This window comes from Rissa tridactyla, chromosome 3 (assembly GCF_028500815.1).
Source record: "Rissa tridactyla isolate bRisTri1 chromosome 3, bRisTri1.patW.cur.20221130, whole genome shotgun sequence".
In the NCBI taxonomy this organism is placed as follows: domain Eukaryota; kingdom Metazoa; phylum Chordata; class Aves; order Charadriiformes; family Laridae; genus Rissa; species Rissa tridactyla.
The window spans coordinates 58680985-58705900 of NC_071468.1; the positions used below are offsets into that span (position 1 = coordinate 58680985).

The window sequence follows — 24916 nt, forward strand, 5'->3', positions numbered from 1 at the left end:
CTTCCAATGTCACTGGTTTTTAAAACTCAATTATGTTGAAAATTCTGTGCTTGCTTCAGTGAGAAACCCAAGTACAAACTGTTTAAGTTCCATTTATGCTCCATATCTGTCTGTTATTTTATTATTTTCTAGAAAGTAGAAATGGAACAGAATATGATTATTTCTGCTGGGAAATTATATTCTTTTAATCTGTTTGGTTGTACCATCCAGCATTATCAATCTTAACTGTTCTGTGTCATCTTGGCTACCTCCAATACATCCATTTCCCAAGCATCTGTGGTTGAAATGATGTGATGGCTTTCAGAGGCAGAAGTATTGTTCTGTTTACTGTGCTTTACATATGGTAAAGTACCACATACATTAAGAGTACCTTAAATATAGTAATCCTTATCATCTCAGAAAGGAGTCATTTAGCTCTGTTTCCACCCAATGATATTAATGTGTTCCTGTTGGATACAGTTGCTCACTGTGTAGAAGAAAGCCTATCAAAAAACCAGCTACTGTCTGCTCATATTTCTTACTCAATGTAATACCACTGTATTAAGCAACAAATGGAGGACGTATCCTAACAGTGCTGTGTCAGGGGGAGATCCTGATGGGTTTCCATATGAGGAGCGCCAGGCAGGGAAGATGCCAAAAGCCTCCAATGGTAAGGACTGCTCCTGGATGACACCACGGCCCCTTGGCCCCAAAGCAGGTGCCAATGCTCACTGCTGGGTTGCCTTTTCAGCTGGAAATAGGAGGTGGCACGTCGAGGGGTACTGCCATAGCTGGGTGGAGGAGAGCGGTGGTCACCCTTCCCTTCCTTTAGTCGATCTTACTTCACATGAGAAATACATCTCGTGATACCAGAATACTTGTAAATACCTGTCTGAAATAGAAAGTACGTGGGGATTTGCTCCACTTCCTTCCCACGCCTTGACTGTATTTCAAAGAAGACAGAAGCAAATTTAACTCTAGTTTCTGGAGTGTACAAGATGCAGTTTCCTCACTGCACCTCTGGGGGATGCTAGTAAAGTTCCGCAGGAAAGCGAGCCAGGGCGCACTGCTGTGCCAGGAAAGCAGCAAGAGGGACAAAAAGGGACCGCTGGTTTTTGTATGTAATTACGGTGGCAAGTGTTTTCTGATTGGAATTTTTTTCGTAATTAAAAATGGGAGAAGAAAAAGAATCGCACAGGAGAAGTTGTTAGAAGGGATTCAATTATAAAGCAATTTTATTAGGTCATCTTTTGAAATTAAAAGAAATCTGAATCCAAGATTTGTGATACAGTAAGTAGCATCTCTCTCAGGGGCCTTATTTCAATTTAAAATGCCATTAAATTGACTAGTGGCACATAAAAGTTAGTGTCATAAAACAAAAATTATGATAGAGCTAATTAATTACATAATTATACCAGGCCTATCATTCAGCTTGTTGGCTTGATATCATAGGCCAGCATTACCTGGAGTATTCCGTATAATAAATGTATGTGTCCATTCACTAGATTCCTCATTCCATTGGGATAAATTTGCAACCTGTGCAAATATTCCATTATAATAGGAAATTACTGGAGTATGTATTATATTCTAAGCACTAGTGGATAAAGGGACATAGTATATTTGCTTTTCTGCTTAAAAGCAGCTAAGGAAGATTTATTTTATTCTGAAAGGGAACAAATAGTTCTAAATTAAGCTTCGGGGAAAGTACTTTCATGTTTATTGAATTCAGTGCTTAGTATCTGATCGAGTTCAAATGGAAACAGAAGAAAACGGCATTACTTTGAATTAATAGATAATCATAAAGGGTTTAACTGTTCTATGTCCTGTTACTCACTCAAGAACTGAATAAGATTTTAGATAAGAAGAGGGGGTATTTAATGTTCCAAGCAGGGATTTGGGAGGCCAGAGATTCTTAAATTCACATCCAGTGTTCAATACTGTTCTGTCTCCTTTGGTAGAGTTGAGTGAGTCACTCTTAAGACTACAGTTTTCAAAAATAATTTCTGACATTTTCTTGCCCATGATGAGCCTGTTCTTCCAAGGCAGTGCCTTTGAAAGTCAGTTAGTGCCAGCGGAGGGGGACTCCTTCAAAAAATCAAGCACAATTTGGCTCAAGGTACATACCTGCAGTTAAAAACCTTAATGTTTCTCCTGTTGCCTCCCTTTTTAAAAAAAATTAGCTTACTCTATTTATCTTTCTAGAGTACTGTGAGGATTAATGAGTTAATAACAAAGTGCTCGGAAAACACACTGAGTCACGCTGTAATACCCTGCCTGGTGACAACCACCAGGCGAGAGCAAAACAGAATTTACTTTTAAATCACTGGCTTCGTATTACTTGGGGGGTAATAGTTTGTCCACATTTGTTTACAGTTTTGTAGCTGCTTAGCGTAACTCTGATGAATGCCTTTTCCTGTGTATTCTGCAGTGTTGAGGATACCCAATTATACCTCGTGGCAAACTTTGGCAGCCTTTTTCTGTTCAGAAGGGAAGTGATTGACTTTCTCCAAAGCCGCTAACTCTGCCACTCCTAAAAATCGTTCCCAGGGAATTTTCTGTGACAGTGATTCATTTTCTCCAAGAGGTTGCTAGACCTTCGTAGCTGTATTTTGGACCTGCTGTGGTCATATCATTTGATCTCCCACGTGGCAACGCTATGTGCTTGCTGCTTAGCCACTTGGCTAGTAATAAGCTTATCCTGGAAAAGAAATGAGATGAAATACTTTTAAAAAATGCACTCGTAAATGTGGAAAAGCAAATAGCAGACCAACTAAATTTGCTCCAAGCTCCAGTGCTAAGGAAATTAAACAAGCGTTTGTGTAGAATTAAAAAATGAGGGAACTGGACTGGAATTCTTACAACTGTGGAGGAAAAAAATGCCTCATTTTAAGATGGCACTGATATTTGAGGAATAAACAACAGAGAAGGCACAATAATTGAAAACTGTATATTTAGGGCAACGCTGTGTGGGTTAATGGTATATCTATAGAGTGCTGAGGCAGGAGGTAGAAGGCATTAGTAGGTGTGAAAACCCGTTGCAGTATGTGAGTTGCTGTCAGAGTTGGGCAATCTTTTTTTTTCCCCCCAGCAAGTGGGGTTTTGCCAAAAAAAATGTCATTTCTGGTTAGCTGTTGCTGTTGAAATCAACCCTAATTTGTAAACAGATCTCTCTGACTAAAAGAAGGGAAAAGGAAAAAGTGGAGGATGGCAGTTTAGATATGCTTTAGCAAGTTTCCATGAAGGAACACTTTCATCTGGGAGGGTTAGAGAGCTAAGTGGGAAAGAAACCATTAAAAAAATGGAAAATGAAAAAAAATAAAGATGCATGTGCTGTTCCTTTGCTCCCCATTGTGTACTCCTCATCTTTGGGGTATGGCGCTCACCGTCTGTGCGGAGTCTGGGTTCCTGTCTGGCCCGTCTTTCTAGAGGTGTGGTCCCAGGAGCAGTGAAGAAGGCTTGGGTGCTGCTGACAAGGGGGAGGCTTGCTCCTCCTCCTCCTCCTCCCCTGCACTGCCTTAACCCTCCCTTCCAGCCCCATAGCATTTGTCCCGCCCCTGTGCTGGCAGCAGCACTTGCTGGAGCCCTTGATGAAGCTAATTAAGGAGAAAACTGTCTTTTTTCCTCCCCCCTGCAAACTCAGTGAGTTGAACCGGCGGGTGCAGAGGTCTGAGAAGGGCCAGAGCCAGGTAAGCAGGAGGAGGAGGAGTGGGGAGCAGGCAGGTGCCCCTGGAGGGCTGGCTGCAAGGAGAGTTACTGTGAGAGGCAGCAAGCTCTCTTTCAGCCAGCCTTCCTGCAGAGCACTTCTCTAGCCATCTTGGAGCATGGGTTTTGCCCTCTGCTTTCCCACCTCTTGCGCTGATCCCCGGGCAGCAGCGTAGTCTGGGACATGCTGGTTTGAGTCACTCCTGATAAAGCAATTTCATGTATAAAGCATGGCTGGAATCAGAGAGAGAGGGTCAGGCTTCGTGCTGTTTGACAAGTAGCTGGGATGTGTGCTGGAGAGGAGCAATGACACTTCAGCTCCTGATCTGCTAAACATTGAGATATTTTTGCAAAACGTAACTGTTTCAGGAGGAGGATCAGTGGTTTGAACCTTCACATGGGAAGTGGCTCTTCTGTTTCCCAAGACATGAGCTGCTTCTGATTTTAATCTTGGTAAGCGTACACAGAAGCCGAGCACATCAGTCAGCCACAAGTTTAATTCTGATGTGACTAAATTCTTTCTAAAAATGTGGTCGTAATAATTGGTTTGGATTCAATTGTAAAGTACTTTCCGTCTCAAGTACACTTCGCTAGATGGTTTAGATGCCTCTGTAAAGTGTAATTGCAACTCACAGCTTCTCCAAAAAACTTTGCTCCGTTCAGCTTCACCAGATACCACCAAGTTGAGGGAGGAAAAGGGAGGCAGAGGTTGGCCTTGCAGCCAGCTGGCTGTACGCAACGTCGCTGCGCACACCTCTCCAGGTAGCACTCCCTGCATCCTCTTCCAGCCCCAGCCCAGCCTGAATACCAGAAAGCCCTGTGTGTCTCGCTTAAGAAAAGAGATAAAGTCAGGAGGATGTGGTGGCCTTGTGACCTCCAGCAGCTGGGGGCCGTGCCAGGAGCACTGGCTCGGACTGCTCGTCACTGTTTGCCCATCATTTTTAAAGCATTTCATAAGCGTCTTTTAACGTTACATTCAAAGCATTTGTAAACAAAAGTAAAAGTAAAACTTAAATGAAAAACATTTCTAAAATAACTTCTACTTTTAGTTCTTCCCAAATCAGGTCCTGTTTGTTTGCCTAGCAGCTGTTTCGACGTTTAAATTCTCTTCATCGTGCTGTAGGGCATGGCCTTCATTGCACTGCGTGTGTGAGGAATGAAAGAAATTTATTTTTATTCTTTCACAGGAAACTCTTTTAAGCTCAAAAGAGGTGAACATTGCATCTTAGCTTCCCAAGTCCTGAGGACACCCACAGTCCTGTTAGAGTTAGGCCCTGATCTGCGTTCGTTGTGCAGCTCTGCACACATGGCTCCCTCTTGCCTGGTGGACCTAATACCAGATATCTGGCAGTTCTGTGTGGTGTGAGGCAGTGCGCTAGAAAAGCAGTGCCACTTTTTAACGTCGACGTGTAGTTGTCTATGCAGCGTGACTGCTTATCTGCCTGAAGATCGATAACTCTGCTGGGTTTTCTTTTTTTTCACTTATTACCCAATTTACTTCAGCAGGAAACCACGTAGATGTGATGAGACATGCAGTGGCTGCTCATCAAAGCAAGCTCAGAGGTGAGGTGTGTGTTTACAGTAATCTTGGACAACCGTGGTAGGTTGGCTCTCACTCCAGCCGTTTGTGCCATTAACACAAGTGTCTTTGTCCTGTGCTCCTGTGAATCACTGGGAAAAGACTAGGTCTGGCCTGTGACAATACCTGGGACCGTAGCAGTGTAGAGGTTAATTCAAAGAAAGCGTTTGCCTCTTCAGAAGCTGGATCCATCGGAGCACTCGTTGCCTACTGCATGTTTTGCAATACGGAGTGTTTCCCAAGAGTGGTGGTTTAATGAGCTCTTGCTGGCACTTGACAAACTGTCCTGTTAGCTTCCTGCTAGATGCGTATGTTGCAAATTAAGAGATTGTTTATGCTATAAAATGGGACAGCCTTAAATGCTCTTCATTGTGCTTTTCTACTGAAAGAGCATTCTGTTCTGCTTTGCTAAGTGATGTGATGATTTAATCCCTGTGAAGTCAGTGGGCCAAATAGTTTTTTCCTGGTGTAAACTCCATTAAACCCTGTGGGAGCTGCACCTTCTGGCTCAGTGACAATATGTAGGCATTGCCTGTCCTACTGAATTCCGTAAAGTGACAATATGGACAGGAAGGAGATTTATTAATGATGACAAAGTTAGAGACATCGACATATAGGCCAGTGCCTTAGGCATAACTTAAAACACATCAAACAGGAGATGCTCTGTGTTTCACAGAGGTAAGGTAGGTTGAGTAATTATAAAACCAAACTGTCTAAGCTATCCACAAATTCTTACTAAACTATTAAGTAACTTCTCCCTCCCACCCCCCCCCGCCCCGCCTTTTCCTTTCTGTTTTCATTACTTCTGTGCCTATAAATCTGAGATGGAGGAGAAAATGAATCACTAAGGTGGTACAATTGATACCTGGGCAGGGTCAGCTCCATTGGCTTTCTAACTCTCCTCAGTGCAAGTGACCTTTGAGAACGGCCAAAGCCGTCCTACGTAAGCAATCCTGCAGTAGCAGCAGAAACCAGGAGAGGAGCTACTGACAGCACCCCTGCATGTCCAGCAGACCGGGCTTGGAAGACCCAAGGGCAGCAGTGGGCTGCAGCCTTTGCTGACACTTGCGGAGGACAGTGGCCACCCAACGTGGGCTCTGCGGTGTGTTTTCTGCTCCGTACCACAGCCACACATCTCCAGTTGTTGAACTGGAATAGAAGGGTGACGCACTAGCTATGGTTAACACTGGCCTCCAGTGAGAATGTATCTGAGAAGGCATTTGTTGTGCACTTAAGAAATGAAAGTATTTAGGTAGCAATTTGAGAAGCCAGTGTGAAGTGTTAAGCTTAAAACTGAAAAGCCTGAACAGTTGTCTGACTGGCAGATACATGGACAGAGAAAGTTTAGAAAGTTTAATTACCCTATAAAAACATACCATTGGCGTGCAGGGGCTAATCAGGCATTGCTGCAGAAGCGCAGGCAGCTATTTCCTATTGTGTTGCTAATTTGTATCTCCTATTGATTACTAAATTAGCAAATGAGTCAAATTACTTTGCTTCACGATGAACGGTGAACTGACAAAGGAACTCCCAAGGGATCTAAAGGACTATGCTCCAGCTTCCAGCAGAACGTTTCTGCAGATATTTAGAAAAAAGAAAAGAAAAGAGAGCATAAAGCAGCCTACAGAAAGTCACACTTGTAGAAGTAGGTGGCTGGCTGGAGCTAAGCCACTGTTCAGCATGCGGCCCAACATGTCTTAAGCAAGCTGTACGATACAAGAATATTTTCATGAACACCCTGGCTTTTTCTCAACATGAAAATGTTGAGTGTTTAAAGAAGAGAAGCGTCACTTTCCTCACTGAAGGATGAGGACAAAGGAGAGAGACTTGTCCTGCTTGAGCATTTCAGGCCCTGGCCAGAAATATGAGTTTCTCTTTGTCTAGGCAGTATCAGATCTGCAAAAAGAAGCAGCCTGGTTGCATTGTCCTTCAGGAAGCATGTAGAGCACCTTCTGATGTTCCCTAGTTTGCTCCCTGAAGCCAAAACATATGGATGAGAGGGGCCATGAAGGGAAGAACCTTCTTGTCTGGCCTGTAATTGCGTGTCTTGTTTGGTAACAATTAGTCTTGTCAGTGGCAGACATCTATTAATTTTGTGTTTAAGAACCCTGTCTAGGAAGACTGATGTTATGACAGCTGTATGCTAATTTTCTTTACAGATTTAACATCTTGAATGAATTCCTGAATGAAGTTTCTAGCTATGCCAAAGAGTTAGTTGTTACAGCCTTGAAGCTAAGCTGAGAATGTACCTTCCATGGTTACAGGAAGGTTACAAAATGTCTAGGAAAACAACAAGTGATAAAAGCCAAAATATCTTGCAGAGATTAAAAAAATTCTGAATTATTAAAATCCAGTGCATTTTATTTGTGTGTCTCTAATATGCTTAACTTTAGTTTTCTAGAATCCGAAGTTACTTGTATTAGTAGATTTAGGTTGTGTTAATTTAGCAATGAGAATTTGAGCTAGTTGGTATCCAAAGTTAGGTCAGAGGCTTTCAGAAGAGCTTGAAAATTTCCTAGGCAAAAAGAGGAAGGGGGTTTTGAATCGGTAATAAATTTAGTATTTCACTATCTTCTAATAACTGTTGGTTTAAGCAACATGAAAGCTGTAAATCAATGTCCCGTTAATAACCACAGTTACTGCCTGCGAATTGTTTTGAATTTACTTCAGCATTGGAGTGTGAATGCTTAAATAGTAATGCCTGCGCGTACAAGCTGTGGGGAAACAACTGAACTGGCACCGTGCAATAGTTTAAAACTTACATAAATTCCATTTAAAATTACTGCATTGAGCTAACATGAGCACTCCCATAATTTTGGAAAAATTCACTGGAGATTAATAAGAATCTGCTCTTTGGGTCTGTGGTACCTCAGTTGTTTGCCCAGATTCAGAGAGAACCCCAAGGAAGGTGAAAGGTGAATCAAATTGCTTTGGCTTTCAGCTTGAAGTGGTGGAGGATATGACGTGTTTCGATGGATATTTCTCACCTGTGGCTGCAGCCTACCTGCCTTCTCTTAGGTCTGTTTCCTTAGTGCAGACGCTACCTGGGGACAACTTTTTGGTCTAGAAATCAAATGTAGCTGTAAAAACTCCTCGTGAATAAACTCAGTCTGTGGCAGCCATTTTTCATCTGTTGAGGCTTGTACTGGTAGGACATAAGAGTGCGAAAAATTTATTTATTTATGTTTATTTATTTGCTGCTGTGACATGCAGAGGAAACAGATCAACAGCTTGAGGTAAAGTAGGACCTTTCAGTGCACTTTCCCTAGGTGAAAATTAGCTCTCCACATGTCACTTGAGATTGACCATCCTTGTGTTATGTGCTCTGAATTTTTTTCAACTGACTTATCACTGAATTTATAATCATCCTTCTCTGTCTGAAGAGGGTTCAGAGGAAAAGACCTGCTTTTCCGTGGAGGCCTTAAAGAACTGTATGCCTCCAAACATCTCCTGATGTTTCCAGACCTGGGGCTTCATGACAGAAACCCAGGAGCACCTCCAGTGTCCTCTTGTATCGCAGCTTTGCTAAATCTACCTAGCTTTATCCCCACACCTTGTCTTCTAGACCCTCCTCACTTTTACAAGTAAGTTCTCCAGTACAAATGGCTGTTGTGGCACAGTTAATGAATCTTTCATGGGAGTTTGTCTTCTCCTCCCAAAACTCTCTTGCTTTTCTCCTTCCTGACCACAGTTAATGTGTTCTTTGCAACCCAGACAGAACTTGAAAGGGCTGCAGAGATTGCACGGGCCCTCTCCTGGATGCTAGCTGCTGGGTGCCCCTTCCATGCTGATCCCAGGGGATAACATGAGCCAGAGAACTGAAAGGCCTGATCCTCGCATAAGCAAGACATAAGAGTTATGAATAACTGAACTAGTGAACCCAGAACCTTTCATATCTCTTTGGTGAAACTTGGATGCCATCTTTAACAGAGGTTGTGAGAATGTCTCTTGAAAGCCATTCAATAAATTCCTTTGGATCAACTGTTACTTTTTGAAAGCTATTTCTTGAAGTCTTTCAGAAAGGAAAAGGAGGCAGAAGGAAATACTTACATACCTATTTTTTAACTTCATTACAAAAAAGTAAATATACTGTTGAAAACCTGAAATATATTGAGTTGTATTGAACCAAAAGAAATAAGCACATGCGTGCTACCTGCCAGGCTGAACCGTTTAACTGAAGTTACGAGCACTGGTCTCCAAGGGAGCATTTTTAGAGTTCACCGCACTGATACTTCTCCAGGCAATGCTGGAATGCTTCACCTACCACTCCCTGTTTTTCAGTGAGTCTGAAGGCATTAAGACCACCAAGGCTTTGTGCCTTTCTGAGAGTTGGCTCAGACTTCAGTATTATTTGCAACAGGGATTTTGGAAATATTTTTTATCTTCTCTTGGAAGCTTGCTTTTCTCTTGATAGTAACATTGGCTAGAAGAATATGGGAACTGCAAGCTTATCATAATTAACTGATCAGTCTGGAGAATTCACACAACAATGAAAAATGCAGCTTTCCATACACCTGGCTTAAATGAGATAATGTAATATCTCATTTCCATCTAAACCATGCACCGTGTTATGGAAACTCTCTGTAATGGGGAGAGGGAGAATATTGTACATGCTGAAGATTGGCCATGTTGTGTTTTATTGGCAGTTTCTAAAACACTTGGGAATTAGGGAAAATATTGAATATGTTCTTTCCTACTAGGTAGACTGGACCTCCTGTAATTCCTTATAATTTTGGATCCTATTTTTTTCAAGCTAAAATTCATATTAGTATTTTCAGAAATAAGTTGATGCCCACTTTACTGCTGCTTTGCAACATCTATCTGAAATCACTGGACAATACCAGTGTTTAAAAATGCTGTCAATTGCTCTGATCTGAGATCGGGGTATCTGTCTTTTACAGACTAGACCAAGTGCTTCATAACTGAAGCTCAGTGAGGGGGTGTGTGTCCATATCTGAAGTGTCTAACTACTGCAGATTAAAAACTGCAGCAGAGAAGACAGGAACTGAGAGCCCCATTTCCCTTTCAAGTGCCAGAGAACTACAAACAAGACAACTATCAGTTTGTAGCAGCGTGACCACTGGAGTTGTTAATGAACATCTGAGCTGGAATCAGCAAGTGACTAGAGTGTTGGAAAACTGTTGGGGCTTCTTCACCAATGTGCACTTGTGATATAAGTGTTCTCTTAGTCATAGACACTCTTTGCCAGGAACTTCACACACCAGCACTAATGAAACTTAAAGTATTTTTTGTGCTCTACAAAACAGACAGAGGCCTCTAGCCATCTATTTGCCTGTACAGCTCTATTTAGGCATCTATGTAATATTTGTGTTACGTTGGTGACAGAGGAACCTAGGATGGGAAGGAATTTCCAGACACGGTGAGTCCAGTCCTCTGCTAGTCGAGGCTTTCAACAACCCTATTGATAGGTTTATCATATTGCATGTTTGGAATATGCTAAATATTCCAAAATAGACTGTTTGCATTCTTTGCTCACAGGTAAGCCTGTTCCAGGAATTCATTCATGTGGTGGTCGAAAGCCAGTCTTCTACTTGCCAGCATAGACACATTCCTGGCCAGTGTTATAACTGATCAGTATCTGCTGGTCTTGACTATTGCTTAAGTAGCTCTAGCTCACAACTGCGTGTTAACCCCTTCTCCACAATTCCACACTTTTCGTCCTTTCATGCTTCCAACTGATGAGCCACAGCTTCTAGAAGGAATTGTTCTTACTGTTTCCTGGAACTTGGTTCTATGTGATTTCATTCTGGGACTGCAGCTCCATCTTCAAGGTCATCCTGCATCTCCTTTATGTATCTCCAGTCATGCTCTTAATTAATGCTGTGTATTAACTTTGAATGATTAGAGTTATTTAATCAGGGTATTTCCTATTGTACTTTCTTTGCTGAGAAAAATAGTGAAAATATCAAGTAAAATTGGTCCCCAAACCCATCTTGGACAAAATCTACCATTAGCCTATCCCAGTCCTGGAAATTCATTCAGACCAATCTATTGTTATCTTACCTGATAGCTAGTTCTGGCTTGTTTTAATTCCTATCCTTTCAATTTTAGCTAATAATTTCCCTTGGGATATTATAAAGGTTTCTTTTTTCGTTTTTTTATTATTTTTTTTATTATTTACAACCAAGTTTCCAGAAGGTTGGATTTGTTCTTTGCCTTTGAAAAGACGTTTTATCCAAGGCAGATGTCAGGCAGATGTTAGTTTGACACAGTGTGTTTACCCTTAGTGTATGTATATAATTTTCCATTTATATCCACATTTTTGATTTTTATTTCTATGAATTGATTGTGAAAGCCTTAGGTTACAAAATCAGTCACAGATCTGTAGTTTCCTACATTAGATTTCCCCAGTATTCTCATTCCTTCTTTAAACATAGCTATAGCCATAGTTATTCACCATCATCCTCTTTTCCCCATCATCAGTTGAATCATTTATTAAAATCCTTGCTCTTGAGTTTCAATTTCATATGCCAGGTTTTAAATGTTGAGAGCTACAGAAAATGTAATCCTCTGCTAAGTTGCATGAGTGCAACGTGGTTTGCAGCCACCTCAGACGTGGTCATTTTCAAGTCATTAGTTGCTGTCCTGCCTCCTCCCTGTCGAGGACAGACAGATTTCAGCCTGCGTCAGTTGCGTCCTGTGGGACTAGCTTTACCATGAGCTTTGGAGTCTGAATCTATTTGCTGTAGTGATTGCTTGGTGATGTGCTAAGTGGATCAAGTGGAGTTGGGAATACCAGGGAAGACTTGCAGCTACTAGCTGTTAATCTAGCATCTTACCTTAGCCGAGACAGACCCAGGTTCAGCTTCCTCGCCTGAGTCTGACAGAGCAGGAGACTCTCTCCTACATCACGGATGAATATCCTACTCTCAAGCTACTTTGTTTTGCTCTGTGGTGTCTCTTTCTCAGCATTTTGGCAAAAATAAAATAGTGTAATGTAAAAGGACATGGCTTCATTCTGATACAAAGCAAACCGTTCTTGCAATCTTGGAAATGATGTAGAACGGAAGACAGATTTTCCATGTTGGTGTAGTCACTATATTCTTACCATGGGCAGGACTGCCTGTGCCTGTCATAGTGCTTCTTTACTTGCTGAGCATAGTTATCAAGTGTTGCACAGAGCTGCTGCTCCTGCTAGATCCGAAAATGATGCCCTGCAGTGGCCTTAGTTTGTCTTGGAGTCAGAGACTGAGTATATTTAATTTTGCTGTGTTGTCTTCTCGTGTAGAGCTAGAAGGAATTTTTTGTTCAATTTATCGTTTTCAGTAGAGTGGCAAGTGGAAACACACCCTCTTGCTGTAGTTTGAAAAAAAGGGGGCGGTTACACCACCTACATAGTGCTTGACATTTGATAACACTTGACGTGCTTGTGATGATTATTTGTCATTTTTTGAAATTGGTGAGAAAAATCTAAAACTGAAGTAGTTCTGAAGTATTATGAGAAAAAGACTTGTAAAAGAAACAGGATCCTCAGTTCCTACTTTTTTCTCATGGTAATTTTGCCTTTGCAGTGAGTGGCTAAAGTAGTAAGAGCAGCGCTGACTAGCAAGTAATTAAGGCTTCTTTGTTAATTAAACAGAAAAAAGAGAGATAAGTGACATTTGCGTTTGTTGATGGCTTCTTTATGGTAAATGAATTGCCGGATGGTTGATGTTGATGCTTTCCAGTTGATTTCCTTTGGTTTCTTGGCTGGGATTGTAGCACAGATTATTATTGTCTCACACATCTGCTAGAGGATGTGTTTCCCTTGTACCTCACCGCTCACAAACACGTGAATAACTTCCATATTGACCACTTGTATGTGTATCACCGCAGCGACGTGGGAAGAGACATTCCTGTAGGCGTACAGAGCTCTTGGATATGCTGTATGTGTTTGTTTCTTTCACCGACTGTCCCATCTGTGTGCTCTGTGCCTACTTCCAATTGAATGGTGAGGAGCATGACTTAGGAAGCATGCTTCCTTTCAGTTTTTAGTGGTTATGTTGTAATTTCTCTTGAATGATTTTGAGTCATGTATCTGCCTGCCAGCAAGACACAGCATTGCAGGAGTAATGGCATTCTTCTTCGGTGATGCTGTTGGTAGCTGAAGGTGCTGAGCAAGTTCTTAGTATGAGGTTACATTGCTAGTACATTGTTAGAAACCAAGCAAAAAAAAAAAAAAAGGTATGCATTTCATATGATGTAGTTAAGCTTTTCACATAATGGCATTTTTCCCCTGTGCTTTTCTGAGAATTTTACATTTATCTGAAGTTGCTACTCTTCATTTTTGCAACAAACTGACTGTATTGGGTTTTGTGCGGCAAGGTTTCGGTAGCAGGGGGGCTACAGGGGTGGGTTCTGTGAGAAGCTGCTAAAAGTTTCCTCAGTGTTAGCCGGCTCCAAGATGGACCCACCGCTGGCCAAGGCTGAGCCCAATCAGTGATGGTGGTAGCCCCTCTGGGATAACATATGTCAGAAGCGGGGAAGACACCTGCACAGTTGCAGCCAGAGAGAGGGATGAGAATATGTAAGAGAAACAGCTCTGCAGACACCAAGGTCAGTGAAGAAGGAGGAGGAGGAGGTGCTCCAGGCGCTGGAGCAGAGATTCCCTTGCAGCCCATGAAGACCATGGTGACGCTGACTGTCCCCCTGCAGCCTGTGGAAGCTAATGGTGGAGCAGATATCCACCTGCAGCCCATGGAGGACACCACAACAGAGCAGGTGAATGCCCAAAGGAGGCTGGGATTCTGTGGGAAGTCTGCCTTGGAGCAGGCTCCTGGAAGGACCTGTGGCCCCATGGAGAGAGAGGAGCCCATGTTGGAGCAGGTTTGCTGGCAGGACTTGTGACCCTGCGGGGGACCCACGCTGGAGCAGTCTGTTCCTGAAGGACTGCACCCTGTGGAAGGGACCACGCTGGAGCAGTTTGTGAAGAACTGCAGCCTGTGGGAGGAACTCACGTTGGAGAAGTTCATGGAGGACTGTCTCCAGTGGGAAGGACCCCACACTGGAGCAGGGGAAGAGCGTGAGGAATCCTCCCTCTGAGGAGGAAAGAGTGGCAGAAACGTGATGAAGTGACCACAACACCTGCTCCCTATCCCCCCGCACCGCTTGGGGAAAGGAGGTAGAGGAAATCAGGAGTGAAGTTGAGCCTGGGAAGAAGAGAGGGGTGGGGAGAAGGTGTTTTTAAGATTGTTTTATTTCTCATTTTCCTACTCTGATTTTGCTTGCTAATAAATTCAACTAATTTCCCCAAGTCGAGTCTGTTTTGCCCATGATGGTAATTGGTGAGTGATCTCTCCCTCTCCTTATCTCAAGCCACGAGCCTCTTGTTATATTTTCTCTTCCCTGTCCAGCTGAGGAGGGGGAGTGATAGAGAGGCTTTGGTGGGCACCTGGTGTCCAGCCAGGGTCAACCCACCACACTGCTTTGTATTTTAGTGTCTGGAGACACTGGTGTTTGCTAGATCAGAAGAAGCTGTCTGCTTAAGAGATTCCTGTCCTTCCCAGATGGAAGCGATGCACATTTCAACTCACCACGCATGAGTGTGTGTGTGTAAACAGGAAAAAGAGGAATAGAATAGGTTGAAAGGGACGTTTCAGATCGAGTCCAAATATCAACCTAATACTGACAAAACCCATCACTAAACTATATGTCTAAGCATTATGTCTGCCCGTCTTTTAAATACCTCCAAGGATGACGATTCCACCTCTTCCCTGGGTAGCCTGTTCTAATGCTTGATAACCCTTTCGGTGTAGAAATTTTTCCTGATATCAGATCAGTAGAGAAAAATTATGTTAAAAGATTTAAACTGAGTTTTGTTCAACCCAATATTACCAGTCCCTTTTTTTCTTCCAGACTGGTTTATCACAAGTATGTCAATAGAAAAAATCAAAGGTACTACTGTAATGGAGCTGTATAGGCAGACCTGGTCACGGTATACTCACCATTACTATGCTGGAAAGCCTCTCAAGCAACGTTTACAGCAAAGTAGTCTGTGTTTTCTTTAACTAGTCAGTAATGTAATGTATTAAGGTAAATAACACTAGAGATAGCTTTTTAAAAATAATAATATTAATTAAAAAATAAATTTCTGGGAAATGCTGATTTGACCTCGCATTTGGATGATTTTTAGGAATTGTATATCTCCTTGCATGCTTTTCTGTGCTCATTCCCAGCAAAGATCCAGAATGTTATATACTGGAATGATTTCATACTCACACAGCTGGAATATTTCTCTTAATTCTGTGCATACTCTCTACAGTTCTATTGCTGGTTTTGCCTGAAAGGTTAGTAGTTACGCAGCCTGTTAGGAGTTTTACATTACTACTTTTGAGCATCTTTATTGATATGAATCCCATTGCAGAGCTAAATCCAAATTTGAGTGTTTAAAAAAAATACAGTTTGTATGGTTTGGCTTGTTGCTCCCCTTCCATTTAGTACTAGAAGTAGAGGGAATTTCAATATTAAACTTGCTGCTGTGTTTATGTCCTTACACTCTGCATTTGAAATTACCCATTCTCTAAAGTAGTACTCATTTTCTTTGCCCTTTGATTTTTATTTTTTTTTTTAGCTATACAGCTGATGTTGATGCTTCTATTCTCTTTGGGAATAGTCTGATGGTTTGTAGGAGCAGATCCAAAGGAAGTCTGCTTCCACAGTAAAAGAAGGAAAGGGAGACAGGATATGGATGCTAAACTGATCAACACACCATACGTCCTTCCTTCCTTCCTTCCCTCCCCCTGTTAGTTTGGCATACAACATGCAGTAGGATGTCCTTTTTCACCTTGGATCCTTTCCGTGTAACTTTTTTTAGTTTTTACTATTTGAAATAACATTTAGTGTTCCTTACCCTAACTACCATTAGCAACACATTCTGCTAATAGCATATGCTATAAAAATGGGCAAGACTATATAGACCTACCTCTAACAGTCATGTAGACTACAAAGGAAAAATAAAGATGAGGGTGAAGGGAGGAAACAATAGATCATCTGGACAAAGTGATATAATATTCTGTTTGCCTACTTTGGGTGTTGTTGTCATGATTTCTTCTGTTCATGTTGTCTGCTGATTGTTTTACCTTATTTTCCTCTTCCTACGTTTATGCCTTCTCTTCATTGCTTGCGTAGGTTAGTTTTACTTCCTGTTTTGTAGAGAAAAAATATGTTTAATGGTCATTTTGTAAAATCAGGGAAAGGACAGAATTTTTTTTTCTCATTGAATAGCTACCTGAGATTAAACTCTAGATCCTTTATGCCACTGTATCATCTGTCTCAGGTGCATGTTGTTTGAAGGTATGGAGGCAAATTGCATTAAAATGCAGAAGTCACCTAAAAAGAACAAAACTGGGAAACAATGGGAAATAATATCCTTGGCATTGCCTCAGCCCCGAGAAAATGTTATTTAAGTCAGTTCAAGTTTTACGTGTTGGCTTAATTTTTTCTACCCAGGATTTGACAATGGTGAAAGTCAACAGTCATTCATGCCTGCCCATATACAGAAGAGACACTCAAAATTACTTTAAAAGTCCCGAGGAAAGGAAAAACTTATTCAGGCTCAGGGGAGGGTAGAGGGGTAAAAGCATAATAAGATAAACAGACAAGGCAGACTCCTTGTTAAGTTCTTGAAGACAATGGGCGGCTGTTTGATAGAGTTGTGTAAAATGTTTTTTCTGCAAAAGCAGTAACTCTTGAGATATTGCATGTTATGTAGGCTCTGAGATACCAGGAGCCACAATAGACTCCAGGAGGAAAAGTTAAAAAAACTTGAGGGGAGAAACACGATGGGACCTTGTTTCTGCAAGGACAAGGAAATGTCAGACTAGTCAAGTCTTTGGCATCTGAGTAGAAAGCGTCAGCTTCGGTGCTAAGCCTGGCATAGGCACCTTAATATATGGAAAAATAAAGTATCAAGACAACATCATGCTGAGTTATTTGCATGTTTCTCTCTGGCTTTCCTGTGGAGTCTGTCTGCCATGTTTTCTTCCCAGAAAGGCTCCTCGTGGGCTATAAGGTGCTCTTTTGGGCCTAAAATTCCAATTTCCCTTCCTGCCTCAGACCACGTTTCTCAATTCCCGCTGAGGAGCTGGTCCTACTCCACAGGGACAGGGCAACAGCAACAGCTGGGGGGGAGATACTGTTGTCCTTCACAATTTCGTTAGTGATAACTCTCATAATTTTACTGCAAGATGAGTGATACTTGTTTTAATTACCACCTCGGTTGCTGGAGTCAGTGATTAAATGAGAATCTCAGCTTTCACTTAAAAATAAATCTCCAGCGTTTGTAGGTGTTGAGAAAGAGTTTGAAAATGTGGCAATGTGGTGTGAATTATACCCTAGAGGCTTAAAGGCTAGGAAACAAAGCAGCAAATTAAAAAAAAAAAAAAGCACCTTCATTTTATTACTATTCTATCATCTGAGGTTGCTATAAATCCTCATTATTTTTTGGTAGCAGCTTTATGATTTTCAGCTACTCACATTGATAATGCTGCAGATCAAAAATAACTTCTTCACTTCGAAGAGTTTTAATTAGAATTTCCATGTAAAACGTGTCTGCAGGTTTTAAGCAGCCAATGGTGTAAATGTAAAGAGAAAAAACTTAGTTTTTATATGAATGTTCAGCATTGTTGGATAGATGTTGAGTTTATACATGAAAATTATTGAAAGCTACAGTCTGTCAATAAGTATTGTGCCAGCTACTATATTACGTGGACTCCAAACTTAGTAAAATTGGTAAACTATTAGTAACAAGAAGGCATTTTGTCCATATTACAAAGTGTGGTGTTTGTTCCAAGGCAAAATTTTCCTTTCTTCTTAAATCTTTAAGGGATTTAAGACTAAGTTGTGTCTAACAATAGTGTGCTCATCCAAGGAGAGCTACTGAGTGCATTTAATTATCCTCACTGGTTGTCTCAGCACAGAGTGTGCTGATTATAGATAATGCTGCCTTCAAAAGCAAGCTCTTAGCAAGAGAGTTAGGTTTATTTTGGTAGATCAAATATGTGCGTTGCTTCAGACGGTCTTAGATGTCCAGCTGCTGTTTTGAAAGCAGAGTTTCCAGGCGTAGTTGCTCCTTGTTTTGACCTCTTATGTTATTTTCTGGGGGGTTGGGTGGATTAAAAATTTTGTATTCCTTCTCTCCCCCCATAGTAATTCCACCAGACACTGAAAGTATTTGCAGGTAAATACTTTTCCTCTTCCTGTCCTATAACCCTGTAATTTTCTTTTTTTTTTTTTCTTCTTTTTTTTCTTTCGAATGCAGACTTTAGTAATGTGCCTGATGTCACATCCAGCTTGAAAAGGAGCAGTACTGATGGCACTCTGGACCAAGTGCCACACAGGGAGAAGACTGATCCACCTTTCAGGGTAAGAAGATGCTTGACTTAACAATCCTTATGAACAAAAAGACAGCGTTGTAGTTAACGCTCTGCATTTTGTGGGAAAGAATTTAACGTATGGCACCAATTTGGAAATTATTTTATCCATATTCACTGTGCTTAGCGTTTTATTATCTTGAGGTCACCCTGGCAGGTCCGCACCTATGGCACAGCTGCTGCATCTCCAAAAGCGGTGTGTTGGGGGTAAATGGCAAACAGGCGGAGACTGGTCGAATTCATCTTCCTGTGTTGCTTGAACCCAGTTCTGCAGAGAACAGTAAAACTGCCACAGTTTTCTGACTGATTCAGTTTGGTTCATGTTTTCTTTTGGCTGATAATTCTAGGGCTTGTTTTTGAGATTGCAGTGACCATAGCAACACTCACTTAACGTCAGTAGTTTCAGACTGGACTGCAGACTTGGAGAGGTACAGTGTTGGAGAGCCAGTCCCCGGCCACTCTCTAATCTGGGGACCCCTTATGCATCTGCAGTTACTACTTGACTTCAGCTGGAGTAATGGATGCTCAGACCTTCTCTCAGTCGGGACTTTGAGGCAGGGACCCTCAGAATTAGTGTCCACTTTCGAATGCATTGATCTTCGAAGAGCGATTTTTCATCCATTTTGCTCAAAGTCAGTCAAATTCCAAGCTGTGTGTGGAAGTGCATATAGTTTTGAACCCCTCACCTGCTAGCCTGGGTAGTGGTTTTGTATTGGTGGCTGTGATTTTACTAGGCATTGCCCTTCTGACAACAGAAATGTTTTCTTATTTCTGTTGATGAGTTGGTTGTATCTCCAAGCAAATTTGTGATAACACTTGCGTTATGCTTTTGCATAACAGAAATGAACTTAGAATTTTTATGGTTCTGGAATATATTACTGTCTCATACTAGGTTGTACGAAAAATTGGTAGAGATAAGGCAGAACGTAAAAACTTGGAAGACCAGAACAGAGAAGAGAGATTGTGCCCCTAGCCATACCTACCCAGAGGAGCTGATCCTCTCTTACATTTTGTATTACTTTGTAGTCTACTTCAGTCTATTATAGGTAACTTTATTCAGTTTTCCTTGAGAGTAAGAAGCAGCCCAGTGATTGTGGGTCTTTAGCCCATCTCCTGCTGCACAGGGGATTCCCACAGAGATAATCTATATCCTGTGTAACACATTGCTTACGGTCCCAAAAGTCTTTGCAACCGGATAAGAATAAACTGGGTTTGTCTCCCCCTAGGACACATAGTTCCTTTGGAAGGGGTAATGCAGATTTCTCCGCTGTCCTGTTTGAGGGCTTCTGCAGTGTTTTAGGGGCCGGGATCTTTGTGGGAGGTGACCCCAAGGCATGGGATGTCCCAGTGGCTGGCTGCACGGGCAGGCTGGTGCGTGGCCAGGTTTCCCCAGGGTGCCCTGCTGGGTGCCCTGCTCACCCTGAGTATGCACCTTGGGGTGCCCTGCTCGCCCGGGTTATGAGCTGCCCCCCGTGCGCTCTGTGGACGTACACAACTAAGTTCCCATCCTGCTGGAGGGGAGGAGATTCTGGGGCTTTAGCAGAAAAACAAAGCCACTCCTGAACGTCTGTGTCAAACACACCAGATGACAGAAAATTTGGGAGAGTTCAGCAGGATTTAAATACACAGAGAACAATTCATGTACACTAGTCATTGCTCTGAGCGCACTAAACTTGCTCTAATGCTCCAAATTACATGCTACAATTGACGCTAAGAAAAAAACAAAGGGGAAAACAGGCAGGTCTGCTCCCTGCCCTCTCGCCAGCCTCAAATCTGTCACGTCTAGCAGCATTAATGGCTCGTGCACAATTTGCTGAAGTAACTGCCCATGCCATACTGCAGTTCGCTTCTTGGGTCGGCATGCAGGTCTGCTAGTGTCATTTGAAAAATTATCTGAAGCTGTCCTAGTTTTGTAGGTACAAGGGGGGAAAATGGCTTGGCAATCAGAGGCAGTCTGACTCGAACCGCAGCTGTAAACGAGTCTGTGACAACTCTACAATTTCTGCAAATGGTTTGTAATTGATTGCTGTCTTTCTGTTAGAGGGTACCTATTACTGTCAGAGCTTTTTGTCTGACCCTCTTGATCTCTCAAATAGACGTAGAATTAAAAAAAAGAATAAAATCAAACCTCACAGTAAATTTAGGTAGTGTATATTGTATGTGCTTTTGTGATTGGGTATAAAAGGAATTAAAATGATTTCTGTTTTTATAGCTGTGATTTGGTTCTGCACGCCAGATGAACAATAGCTATTGCTAATAAAAGCTACTTTGAGGAAATTGTGCAGCCTCAAAAAAGCATAGCATCTGGATTTGGGTTTGGTTCCCCCCCCACTCTTTGCCTTCTGTTTCCTGCGTGTGCTAACCTGACCCACGCCTGTGGGAGAGCAGTAGCGCAGACACCTCAGCATTAGGCGATGTTGCAGAAGTATGGGGGAGAGGAGACCTGTAAGCAGAGCTCTGTGGAGAAGACGTTGGTGGCGCTAAGAGGTTCTGAGCACAGCCTGGAACAACAAGCAGTTTGGGAATATTTCAGGGGAGAGACAGCTAGAGATGCTCACTTCCCAGTTGACAGCAACTGTAGATGCAATTACTTGGCTCTGAGGGAGCAGACTCCTTTGAAGTTTGGTTGATTTTTGTCCCATAACATGTAAGTAAATGAAAAACAGTCATAAAGCTTCGGATTTAATGGTTGCATGTGTGATTTCTAGATTTTGTTTTTCTCGTTTGGAGCATTTTTGTTTGGTTGGTTTTCACTATTTTCTTCATCTCATACCAAGCTAAGGGTAAGCATCATCTTAACTGAATGTACAGTGAGACATTTCAGAAGTGCCTTGTAATCCCAAAGGAATAAGTCTTTTATTGCATGTGTGCTACATTCAAACATGTATTCATCCACATGTTCGTTCATTCATTTTTTGTAGTCCGAGAAATGAATGAATTTAGGATAGTTGTGTGTTTGTCTTTCATCTGAGAGCTAACAAGTGAATTAGAAGAGCCATAGAGGATTGTTTCATTCCAGAGATGGAAGCTGTTCCTTAAATTATAAAATATTATTAAAAACACATGGACATCAAGAACCGTCCATTCTGGATGCTGATTAGTTTTGTCAGCTCTGTATTCTCTGGGATGTCCCATTTATACCTTTAATACCTTTAATTTTATTTTCTGTTTTATTTAACAAGGATAGATGTTATACTTTAACACATTCTGCTGCCATACATTATCAAACTGTGTTAAAATACTGTTTATGTGGCAGTGGCATGTCGTCCTTGCAATTGTGGGTTATGGAGTATGTAGGCGTACTGTTGACAGAAGAATAGAGGACCTCAGAAAATCTGGGGATTGAGAATGCCTGTCAGCGCGATTAGGTTTAGTTGTGTTTAATCATTTTGAGAACTAATTGTCTGTGCTCAGTTAAATCCTGGTATGTTGACAGTTGCCAAGAATCAAGCTCTCCGTACATCAAAATAGCGTGAAGCTGAATGAATAAAAAATGCAACTTTTCCTTTAGCTACTCATGATTTCTAATTGCAAACTGTATTGGTAAGAAATGTTTTGTCTAGCCCATGGTTTCTTTTAAGATTAAGTTTAGTAGTCTGTTACTAACTTGCTTATCTTTACCTTGTATTTTCAATATATTAAAAATAGCCTTTTATGAAAGATGAACATAACTAAAAGGTGAAATTTTACCATATAAGTAACTACCATTCTAAGGTCTCTTGTAAGACTGCTGTCGTCTGACTTTCAGTTGCTCTGAATCTTTTGAATATCATCAGAGATAAGTATTTCCAAAATCATACTAAATTTTAACAGAAGGAAAGAAGGAACTTAATATAGATGCATGTGTGAGAGGGGGAAGATGTATTTTTCCCTTTAAATATTTTGCAGATCTTAAGAAAAAACTTAGGGTAAACTCTGTGCAAATATATCACATAACTTCATTATATTCTCAGCTGTATCTTAGAGTTCTTTAAGAAACTTAGGAAATCCAGTAAAAATAGCCAGTGCGATACTTTGTAATCATGGTAAAAATAGTCAGTGAATGCAGAATGGTTTTATGCTGGCATCTTCAAAAATTAACATTGCAGATGCAGGAACGGAAGTTAGTGTGATGAGAAACTTCGAGTGTTAACAAGAATTTGCTTTCTAAAGAATGGCCAACTGGTTTGATTTTGTAATACTTTTGAAGTGGTGCTATATTTCTTTCAAACAATGAAGTAAAATTGATTCTGGGAATAAATTGGGTATAGAGACTTTCAGAGATTGCCTTTGCTTTGCTGTTGACTCTTAAAATAGTCAGTCTACTCTCAGAGTGGGTTACTGATCATGCATCAGTATGTGTATATGAGGACAAGTCTATCCCCATCGCCTTTTAATAAAAAAATAAATAAAACTTGCTGCACACTGCAGAGGGAGAAAACTAGCTATTCTTAATGCAATGAACAGAAATTATGGTTAAAAATCCCTGCACACCTTTCCCTTGCATGGGCTGCTTCAGAGTAGCTCAACTCACTCCTTCTCCGCTCCTGTTCGACAACCAAGTTCACTTTCCCTCCAGCTGGTGAGGAAATGAAGAACTCGTGGCAGGTCTGGTCAGGAGAGCGCGTGGCACCTTTGGCAAACACGAATCTGCATCCCCTGAAGGGTGGAGCATTTTCATCAAACGCTTTGGCTTTTTATAGAGATGAGGTTCAGATCAGTGTAATGGGCCTTACTTGAAATGTCCATGTTTATAGACTAAGGGGAAAAAATAAAGTAGAAAAAATACGTACTTGTGCATTTCAGAAGTCTGCTTTTGGGTGCTCGAGTTTCCTATGTAATGTCAAATCAACCTGCCACTGCTTTAGAAGCTTGTGCATTCTGTTTATTGTGATGCCAATGGTGGTCAGTCCTCCATTTGCCAGAGAGGGGCTTTTGCAAGTGCAGTGACAAGTAGATGTTTCCATGAACTCTGCACGTTTGGGACCATGGTAAGAAATCTGGTTTTTGGTATCCCTGCGTACAGTCCCGCTTCTTGTGCTCAAGGAGCCAACGTGCAAACATGCCTAACTTGGATAACTGTTGAGGTTTTTCTTCCAACCCATCTAAAGTGTGTGTTCAGTCGAGCAGCTGTGTTGCATGTCAGATGGTGCCCAGGTGGTGTGGGTGCAGAGGCCGAGACTGGGTCAGAAAGCAAACCCATCTTCCCACTCCTGCGTCATCCAACTACCACAACAAGCTTCGCAAAACAGCGCTTTCAACAGATGCAAAATAGATGTGTCATGATTTCAAAAAGGAAATACTTTTTGTTACCTGTTAGCTATTTCTGTAACGAAAATCAGCGAGTACTGTAAAGAGCTTGTTGCATTTGTGGTTTTGGCCTCTTGTATATACAGCATAGCCACGTACTGGCTATGGTACTGGAGGGATGGTTTTCATAAGTTGAAGAAATTAATATTTGGTCTTCAAACTGTCAGAAACCAATTTTGAAACCCCTTCATTAGAAGCAGCACTAAAGCCACCAACTTCTCATGCAGATAGAGTAATTTAAGGGTCAAAATTCTGAGGTACAATATCCATTCTAGATCTAGGTTCAAACCCAAATGAAAGAATGTGTATCTCGTTGCTGGTCTGTCTGATGCTCAATTATTAAAGAAAAAAGTGTGGTTTGGTTTTGGGGAGAGGAAGGGGGCAACTGTAACAGTTGCCATGGAATAGTAGAGGTGAAAGCAGTTAGTAATCATTACTCATATAGTCCAATCTCAGCAGAAAATCAATACAATTGTTCAGCGTTTATGGATGATTTGAATGTTTTGGGTTTTTTTTCCAGAAGAAGCAAGTGGATACTAGGAATGATGTGTTCCTCTGATTTTGTTACCCAGAAAACATTGTACAAGCATGTGGTCGGTAGCATATGTGCTGTGGCACATATGTTCAGGGCACCATTATTCCAAACACACCCAACAGCCTTCTGTTGGCACTGTCAGTAAATGTAATCCTGAATAATCAGTTGTGGTGGTTTTGATCTGGTGACGACACTCATTCACTCTCAAAGATGAGATAGGGATCATCAGTCTGAATGTGTGTATATAAGCAGTGGATGATTGTCTTTTAGTGGGTAAATGTCAAGAAATGTTTGTTCTTCCCCACCAAAGTTAAACAGTTTCCTAGTATGACTTTTCAGTGAGAAAGTTAAAGATTTACCAAAATATACTGAATTAGAAGGAAGATTTGCAATGATATGGTGCCTAAAACATAAAAACTAAGAAGTACAAATAGTGTTTTGATTACATTTAGGATGGTGTGG

At 41.5% G+C, this 24916-nt stretch overlaps 1 protein-coding gene across 7 annotated transcripts in view; it reads left to right on the forward strand.

The window, feature by feature from the left end:
• The window catches only part of TIAM2 (TIAM Rac1 associated GEF 2), a 177202-nt gene that overhangs the window by 125965 nt on the left and 26321 nt on the right, over positions 1–24916 (forward strand). For 3 of the 7 annotated variants that reach the window (XM_054195006.1, XM_054195005.1, XM_054195007.1), the window contains 2 exons: positions 5185–5244; positions 18519–18622. In XM_054195006.1, coding sequence (XP_054050981.1) covers positions 5185–5244; positions 18519–18622 — 164 coding nt within the window. Of the gene's footprint in view, positions 1–3535; positions 3666–5184; positions 5245–18518; positions 18623–20787; positions 21278–24916 lie in introns of those variants that run through there. The other 4 variants (XM_054195008.1, XM_054195013.1, XM_054195009.1 and 1 more) reach the window with 4 other exon arrangements.